General features: G+C 34.9%; 1 protein-coding gene across 1 annotated transcript; it reads right to left on the bottom strand.

Annotated features, from left to right (window-relative positions):
- Nucleotides 1–3367: 3367 nt before the first annotated feature.
- On the bottom strand, nt 3368–4708 carry LOC127862349 (uncharacterized). Its single transcript, XM_052401438.1, has 2 exons — nt 4257–4708; nt 3368–4091 (listed from the first exon to the last, which is right to left on the bottom strand). Exons 1-2 carry the CDS (start codon nt 4651–4653, stop codon nt 3670–3672), a joined length of 819 nt encoding a protein of 272 aa, XP_052257398.1. The 5' UTR covers nt 4654–4708; the 3' UTR covers nt 3368–3669.
- Between the last annotated feature and the right edge of the window lie 5210 nt (nt 4709–9918).

Below are 9918 nucleotides of genomic sequence, written 5' to 3'. Positions count from 1 at the left end.
CAAAAGCCTGCGTTATTTAGTCATAGGGATGCTTCTGCAGACCCCGGCTATGAACCGAAGGGCAGGTACATTATTCCTTTTGCTATAATTATTAATATTTAAAACATTAAACAAATGCATTAAGTTGATTTAATAATAATTTTCATTTGTAAACGAGCCCTTTCAATGGCTGAACACATTCACAAGTTCTCAGTTTATGTAAACGAAGAATCCGACTGTGCATCATTGTTTTTTTTATCCCACAGCTAAAGAATTTTATAGAAATTATAACGACCCGTTGTATATACTTTAGGTTTATACGACACCTGCCACTTTACAATACCTGCTAATACACGTACATATGGACTTCTTTTTGCCTGTCACTGCGCGTTTATTAGTTCTTAAATTTTGATATAGACATGAATTGAATGTTTACTCCAAATATCAATACACGGTATATAAATTAAAAATGTAAGTTATAAATCCAATACAGCGTTTCTGTAAAATTCGTTAAGCTGATTTTAAAAGTGAAAACAACATTGGATCCCGCCTGGTAACCAGACACTCGATGATGAGTTTGCTCACTTGCGATATTGTTGGAAAATACTTTATTTTATTACACAGCTAACGAAATCGCTTGATTGCGTAATTTCAGGTCATACACGTTAATGTCTGAATTTGGAACGCAGCCGTTTTAATTATAACGTGTGTGTGTATTAACGATGAATTATTATAATACAGTCTGAATAACAGTGTTTGACTATAATACGCAAATGAAACCGGTCAGAATGCATTCTCGCTATATTCAAAATGTCGAATGTACTCGAATAACGTGATGTTTTGTTTAACAATTGACGAATTTAGATAAGCGTCAGTGAATTGTTCTTTAACTTTTAGAAGGAAATCGATGTTTAAATGAAATGGTAATAAGTGGTAATAAGTCGTTTTTCTCGGTCGTTCAAAGAAGGTCTAATCACTAAGAATAGCCTGGTTACACCGAGTGCTTTACAATGGAAAATATTGATGGTGATACAGAATAAAGAAATGTATATTTTATGCTGTGTGCAGAATTCTTACACGTCAAGGAAGCAAACAAAACTAAACTAAACACAGCTTTGGTGAGTAAAACAAGAACCAGTAGAGATGTTTTACTTTTTTATGCAAGGAGTTGTTTCTAAAGTAAAATGAAAAATATCGGCGGGGAGAAATACTGAATAATACTTGACGGAGGGCACACATCTTGTAAGTTCAAAATGAGAGCCGTTTTTGTTTTTGTTATTTGGTATTGTGCAGTGGTTTTCTACTTGAATATGAAAAATTCGGAATGCTGACTTAATTTGAATCGATGCAAATCACGATTGCTTCGAATTGCTACTGCTTGATTAATGATAAATGGACGCACATTGATATCAAAATATAGATCGATAATGTCATCGAAAAAATATTAGCCACCAAGACCAAGATAAATGACGCATTAATATATGCTTCGTCGTTAATCATATTCATTCTAAGTAACAGCGAGGGATATGGTACCAATAATATCGTTCAATCTTGATAAAACACAACTACCTGATGCCAGCAGGAAACAACGTGTGTCAAAATCTGTCGATATTAGCACGCAATTAATTTGACGTTGATTATACACAACCCTTCATGATTTTGATTTTTGCGCAGCAAAGTGATACAAACGGATATCTTTTAAATAAATTTTAAGAAACGAAGTTAGATAATTCTTAAAATCTATATGTACAGACATGAAACATCCTTTTAGGACTCAAACAATTATGACTATTGTACTTACGTCATGTCCTGATCGGACCGTTGTATCCTGTGTTTTATTGCAATAACTATTTTATTTCTTGTTTTTGTTAGCTGCTTTGTTTCACAACATTTGTTTGTGTGTTTAATATACCTCTAAACCTAAATATGTAAAATGTTTATGAACTTCTGTTTTCGAATACTTTATTTCATCACAACTCACAGATATAGCAAACTATGTAGTTAACTGACATATAATCATAATATTGAACGTATGCGGAGCCCTTAAAATACACGCATCAGTTAGCTTGCAAGAATTAAAATAACAGGACAATTCAAATAAATTGGGCATCATTATTAACTTTAAGGTCATCATTAATATGTGTTTGCGTATGTTAATTTTTAATCGGCATGATCAGTAAGTGTTACTCCATTCAAGAACTATGTGTGGCATCTTCCTTCGAGTAAGAACATGGAATAAAGTAGGTCTTATAACTTTAAAATAATGTTTATACACAAACTTGATTACAGTTTTTTTTTATATAAAGTTTGAGTTGTTGTATGTTGAAAGTTAGAATGTCTTTGATATAAAACATTTGAAGTCGTCGTAAAACTAAGTGTTTGATTGCTTTTAAAATGGACGTCTTAAAGTAACATTACTACTCAAAATCAACGAAAATTTCGTACAATATTTTGTAAAATAAAGCTAAACAATTCATTGTTCCTTATGGCCATTGTCGAAATTTCAACGTCAGATGTGGTCTGGTTAAATAGATGTTTGTGGATACAAAATGCTCGTTTTTATTATGGTTTTAACATGGTACCATTTTAGTGTTCTTGTGTCGTATCAATAGACATATTCGCAGGAAATTAACATGAAATTTATTGTGGTCACAAATAAATGAAAAGAGCATTTTGTATCTACAAAAATCTTTGTGATCATACCACATCTAGCGTTGAAATTGTGGCTATTGCTATAAGGAACACTGATTGTTTAGGTGTTAACTTTATTTTACGAAATACTTTACGAAATTTTCGTTGATTTTGAGCGTTATAGAGACTTTAACATGTTTGGGCATTTTTGACGAATGTCTGAACACGTGAATGCCTTAAATAGCTAAATTAAAACTCCCATTATAATAACAAGAATATAATTTAAGAAAGCCGAAAGCAACATAATAAGGTTGGTTTGTTTTGATGCACGAACTAATGTAATTTAGAGTTTTTCGACTTGAATATTTAGCAATCCGGACTGTATTCGTGATTGCATTTGATTTTTTGATTAACTTATCAACGCAGTTTAATAAAATGTAACGAACACAACAGAAGCATTCCAAATTATCCAATTGTTTTGTGTTTATAGCGTAAACGTCATTAAAAGTGATGAATATTCATAAACGAAACTAACCTAAAGTATGAGTTTATAATTAAAAACCACCTTTTAAAGTCGTCTTGCCACATATGCTTTCCCAAAGTTGTTTCCTTTTGGAAACCTCTTACAATTTCATTTTGTATTTTATTAATGTATAAATGATTTTGATTTATTGAAAACGTTCGTGTATCTGTTGTTGACTTAAATTGTGTATGCCCGAAAGTTACATGCTTTGTGTTACAAATAAAAAAAAATCGGTAATATGATCAAGTATATTCTAATGTCAAATGCTTAAACGTGAGTAAATTTTTTTTCCGCTGCAATCGTGTTAAATTCCGATGAATGAAGCACAGCAATCTCTGCTTGATTACAGTGAAAGGTATTGGCTGTTAATCGGAGTGCATCAAATCAGGTTTCGCTACAATATTTGCTATTTCCTGATAAGAATCAATGCGTTTATATTTTTCAGTATTGTTTGAAATAACAAGTAACAATTACATGCAATTGGCATAATTGTGTTTTCCAAGACAAAAGCTACATATGATAAAGAGAGTGTAACATTAGACAGCGTAAAGAAGCCATCCTGTCAGCATTGAATGCAGATGCCCATGGATATCATTGCCATCACCATACGACGTTGTTCTAACAAACACTTCTGAGCCTCTTTCAAGAAAGAAGACCCATACTTTTGTCGCCGACGCATATCTTGAAGAACTCGAATCTAATAAGACGTCCCCCAGAGCAACTCCGTTTGACACCACCTCTAAATAACGTTGGAAACTCGGGGTTTGAAGACCTGCATTGAACACCAGCGACATCACGTAATGTCCTGACACGGGCACGCTGAAAAGTCCTGTTTTACCGTTATAAGCATTGCCAACATTTGCGATGATTTCATCGAATATTATCGTCCGATGTATGCCTAAATTGTCCGTGTGGTTTGACATTCCGGCGCAAAAAGCGACTCGTCCTGGCAATTGACCTGAGTGATAATAAAACAAATAGCACCTTTAAATTAGTTTGTATAACCGACGCAACATTGTATGATATGATAAAATACCATGTTGTTTTAGTGTTTTTAAAGAAACAAATAAATACGCACTAAGAAATACAATGCACGTTAGGGTTTGAAATATAGCATAGTTACGTTTAACTATTTGTAAAGTTGGCATTTCGCCTGGTTCCATCCGTCCTGATAAATTGGTCGTCGCTTTCAGTTTAAAAGTAGATCGTCCGCTTTCCGTATTCGATTCCTGGGGCATATTATCATGAACAGTTGAGTCACCATTTTGTTGCATCAGCGCCTTGACCATCTTAGCCAAGTGCTTAACCATGGCCACAATATCGAAACCATCCTCTTCGCCACCGAATAGTTTTTCTATTTGTTCAAGTCTTTTATTTCTGTCTTCCAAAATTTCGATACGTTTTTCCAGTAACGCCATTTTATGAAAGAGTCTATTAACAACATCCATTTCGATCTCTTGTCCTGACGTTATAAGAACGAGCAGAAAAAGACAAAAACCAGAGGAAGCGACGGTCTTCATTTCAATTAAAGAAAAGTGTGACACAGCTAGCACACTGGAGTCAAAATGGTACTGAAACTAAGGCATATTTTACAAGACCCACAGAGGCGGTTTTAGAAAGATATGAATGGCGTACGCCCCCTCCGTAATATTGTCATATATTTATATTAAATATATATATATATATATTTCATTTACAATGTGAAGGTTTATGTTATTCAACATGGAAAAAATAACATTTAATGTCAACAACCCATCTATTCATACTTCAGAAAATACATGAAAGTAAACTATACAAATCAAAATCAAATGAATGATGCATAGCTAAAATTATGAAGTGGTATTCAACGGTTGTGATGAATGAATTTCATAATCGCATATGCATTACGAGGCCTAAGCAGAAACCGACAGATTCAATACTAGAATCTTTGCTACGTGAATGTGTTCGCAAGAATGTCATGTTTCATGCAATTGCCTGGAACCCTGTAAGAACGTATTATTTATCTGTTGTCAAGCTGTCAATTTTTAATTACTACTAAATGCGTTCAATAGTCTGTAACTGATGAAAGTGTTATGTTATTTGAAAAATGCATAAGATCGTACGTAGTCGTTTGTTTTTAATTATATGGAATACACAATATGATAACGTTTTTTTCCAATTCTTGTTTTAATAAAGTAAGAGCACAACATAGACCGGATTATTAGTTACAAAAAAGCGTCAGTTGTGGAATGCAGTATTAAGAAAGTTCCAACCATTACTTCTCAAAACTCTTCAGCAGCCGCCCCTGGTTAATCGACAAATATCGCACGTTTTGTTAATTGTCATTTCACGTCCGTTTTGATCGCACCATGATCACGAATTGACGCATTCGACTATCAGCAAGAATTTGGACAGTCGTGTTTACTATCTATAGAATAAAGGTCAATATACATCGGGCTTATTTTATTTGGCACACATAACATGACAACCTTTGTATGTCTAAATATATAATTGTACGAGGGAATGGAAAATGATCAAGACGAAAATCCTTTTATGCACTTGTTAAACATTTAAATGTTTCAATAAGTGAGTCGGAAATGCATTTAGCACGAACAATGTCTTCACTATGTAAATCATACCATATTTATAAGTTACAAACCGATATTGTTCACTATTTGAAATAGTTATTTTAATCAGATTATGCACATGCATATTGTTCATGTGAGTAAATTATGTGTGAAATATTTGAATCGAGATATGCTAAACAGATTTCATTTCAACGCATTTTATTCCATTTTATTTTCTTAAATAAAAGCATAAAGGCCTCCTCACACATAGGCGAAAGTCTCCCGACGTCAGCTTGCGTGTACTGGCGAATAAGACTTAAGACAAAATTCGTTCTCATAAGTATATGTACGTTGCACATCGAACGTGGTGTTCGTATGGATGCGTTTGTGAGCTTTTGCGTCCGTTGCGATTAGTTGTTCGTCGGAAAATTTTAAACATGTTGAAAAATTGTTGGCGAATAAAAGTTTCGTCTATCGTTCGTTAAAATTCGTTTCAATACGTTAGCCGATCGGAAAGTCTTCGCATAGCGTTCGTCAACTGGCGTAAGAGGTCGCAGCTCTCAACTAATTTGCATATCGTGATGACTTGATTTGCATATCAAGCGAAAGAGGACGATCCGAAAACGAGTCTGTGTGATAGCTTGCGAACTTTTGCGAACTATAGCGATGATTTGCGTATTGTAGCGAATTGAATCCGATGCATTTAAGCGATTTATAACGACAAGTTAACGTTCAGAAAACGACCGGTATACGCTCGTATACGAATCAATCCGAAGGGTAACTACGATAAGCGAATCTAATCTATGCGTATCCATCTGAATAAAAGTGCTCCTAATTGTTTGAATAGTTTGTGCAGACAAATGCCTATATTTCATATATATAATGTTGAAGGTAGCGTTATTTCTTTGTCACAATGGAAGATATTCAACGCCTGAAACTGCAGTATGTTGCTGCTATGGTCAATCAAGAAGTAGTCCAGCAGCAACTCAACATGCACCGGTTTCTCAGAGGCCGACTAAGGTGGAGAAGAGGAGCCAGAACACGCAGTATCTGGGGAAGACCATGGCTGCATTCCGGGAGACGGCGCTTATTTGGCATTTATGATCAGCTTATGGTTGAGCTCAGAAGAGAAGATCCTGGAACATTTAAGAAATTCCTCCGCATGCCTTCTGAAATGTACGATGAAACTTTGGGAAGAGTTTGTCATCGCCACGTGAAGGAACACACTCGGTACAGGGAGCCCTTGGATCCAGGGCTAAAGTTAGCTTTCACACTACGTCACCTGGTTTCTGGTGTCAAGTACTCAGACATGCAGTATTCATGGCGGGTCGCTGAGAATACCCTCTCTGTAGTGGTCAGAGACGTGTGTCGTGCTATATGTGAAGAATATGTTGATGAGGTTATGACAGCCCCTCCACACCTGAAGAATGGAAACAACTGGCTGATGGTTTCCTCAAGAATTGGAACTTTCCAAATTGCGATGCTGCTATTGATGGCAAGCGCATAGCTATCAGAAAGCCTGCCAGCTCTGGTTCCTTATATTATAATTATAAGGGATTCTTCAGCATCATCTTACTGGCCATTGTCGACTCAAACTACAAGGTCGTATAGTGTGATCTGGGTGGTGAGTATTAGTCTACATAAATGTAACTGCATTATTTTGTAATTACATAAATTATATACATTTAGTGCTGTTTTTAATGTACAGTTGTATACTGACAATTTCTTATCCTTTTGTATTTTCAGAATACGGTTCAAGTGGAGATGCCAAGATTTAGAATGAATCAGAATTCCTGGAGATGGTGCAGGATGGTTCCATTGGATTTCCAGACCCACAGCCCTTTCCAAATGACACCGTCGACATGCCCTATTTCTTGGTTGGAGATGACGCTTTCAGCCTTAGCGAGAACATGCAGAAACCCCATGGACATAGAGTCCTAACAAGAGACGAAAGCATCCTGAACTAACGGTTATCCAGGGCTAGGAGAGTATCAGATAATGCATTTGGGATTTTGACAACCGATTCCAGGTACAATAAATTCCACTATTAAGACCAGGCAAAATATTGGTCTCAATAGCGAAGTGGTCTTACACGGATGGAATACTTGGTATTTTCTCCTCGGCATTACCGGGTTTTTCATTAGACTGCATCTGTGGTTGCTTAAGTTCCCGTGGCTCTACAGCAACAGCCTTCCTCGCTCTAGATGCTCTTCCTCTCCCTCTTCCCTTAGGCGGCATACTTTTGACAAAATCAGTAGTCACAGCAATACTGTAAGATCGGAAAAAAAATTCTATATCAAAAGGCCCGGATGCAGAAACACCGTTCCGGAAATATTCGGCGGTATGCGCAACTATGCGCAAGATTGCGCTTACATTCGTATCTTAATGCTCTTAATAGCTCCTAATCGCTAAACGAAAGAACGAATATTATTTGCGCGACCGAACGCTTTCTAGCGAATTGCAGTAACTGTTCGTCACACTTCGTAAATCATTCGCACCAAATAGTTCCTCTACATTCACCTTTCGTTATAATATTACACAATGCAACACATTTTCAAAAAAATTCGGCAAGAATTGTCTAGCGTTTATAAATTTTCCCTTTTCGCCAGACTTCGTCATATGGATTCGTCTATGTGTGACGAGGCTTTAAAACGTAACTAATGGTTTCACTGAAATAACGCAATTCACGGAAGTATTTTACGAATTTGTGTATGATTAATGAAGAACCATTATTTAATAAATCATCATTAAAAAGTTGAAATGTTTAGGTAAAGTGATCAATGTATGCATTCATACATTTTTCAGATTTTCTATTTAACGTCTCACTTCGTCAAATGCAAGCGCAAATGAACTCGGTGGTTGCGTAGTGTTCATTGTAACTGGAACACTGGTATTTCCTTTGGCGACATCCTTTGAACTAAGCGGTTTTGAGATCATTAGAAGTCGTATCAGCTTTGATCCTTCTACGTGTGTATTCCCAGGTCCCGTTTTCAGCTTAAAAAGGATTAAAAAGTCAACCGTCGCAACACGATTACATGAAAATCTCATGTCATTTCTTACATTTAATATAACGCACAATATCGTATTGCTAATTTCTCCATAGAATGAAATATTTTTTTAAGAGAAATCACCGAAATTTTACCATCAGTCTAGTTTCGAGCTTACATTAGGGCATTAATAGTGGAGTTACATTTAATCGAATCACGTGGTCATTTTGTGAATATAGCGCTCTTTACGTTGCGTTCTATTGTAACGAAACGTTTTATGCTCATAAATAGAATAAGTAAAAATGATAAACACGGTTGATTAGGAAATCGATTGCAAATCATGTACGTAAACGTAAATAGTAACAGCAATATTTTATTTGAATATTCAAATGCTGTACTAGTATATATGACGCGCCAATCACGACCAGGCTGACACAATCGTGTGATGTTGATAATCAATCTTCGTATATTGATTGTACTAAATGATGCATTGAATAGGTTGCAAATATTAAACCATTGTTAAACGAATATGGATTTTCCATTTTGTTTTAAACTGCAAATATAAGAAGTAGAAATTCTTTTGTGTGTGAATTAAAATGTAGACATTTTGACACCTTTAAGCAGGAATGATTTGGTAATATGAATTGACGTTCTATTCTATAAACTTATAGAATTTTAAAATCTGCTTTTTGATATGAATATTTCTCTGACTATTGCCCAAATGTCATCGTGTATACGTTGTAAAATTAAGGTATTCTGCAATATTCCTTGTGAAACAATATCCATCGTGAAAAACGTTATTTTATTTGCTGTAATAAAACGGGCATAGAGGATAATTCCAAATAATTTGTGTTTGTCCATGCTATCGTTCACTACGTCAGAATTACATTAAACGTATTTATAACATGAATCCATACGTTATCAAGTTCTATAGTTTATTAACATCAACATTTTTATAGGAAATTGTTAATGTATGTAAATATACAAAAGAAGCCGACACTAAACGAAATTTTATTATTAATACCATTAATTTACTTATTAATTTTCTCTACATACCATGAATTAAGTCTATATATCACTTCTCAGTCATAGATATCATGCGAATTAATTTATTTCTTAGTGTTGTATTTGTGTTGAAATAACATCATATATATATGATGTCAATTCAACTTAATAGTTTATCCTTATTGCCTTTAAAAATAGTATGTTTCTTCGTTACAAAATGGTTGTTTTTCTCTTATTTATTCTTTTT

This window comes from Dreissena polymorpha, chromosome 16, assembly GCF_020536995.1.
Source record: "Dreissena polymorpha isolate Duluth1 chromosome 16, UMN_Dpol_1.0, whole genome shotgun sequence".
In the NCBI taxonomy this organism is placed as follows: Eukaryota; Metazoa; Mollusca; class Bivalvia; order Myida; family Dreissenidae; genus Dreissena; species Dreissena polymorpha.
This window is presented reverse-complemented; position numbering and strand designations above follow the sequence as displayed.

Coding starts and splice junctions, on each gene's coding strand:
- LOC127862349 (XM_052401438.1), bottom strand. CDS start 4,653: ATGAAGACCGTCGCTTCCTCTGGTTTTTGTCTTTTTCTGCTCGTTCTT. Junction 4,092..4,256: donor AACTTTACAAATAGTTAAAC/GTAACTATGCTA, acceptor ATTATCACTCAG/GTCAATTGCCAGGACGAGTC.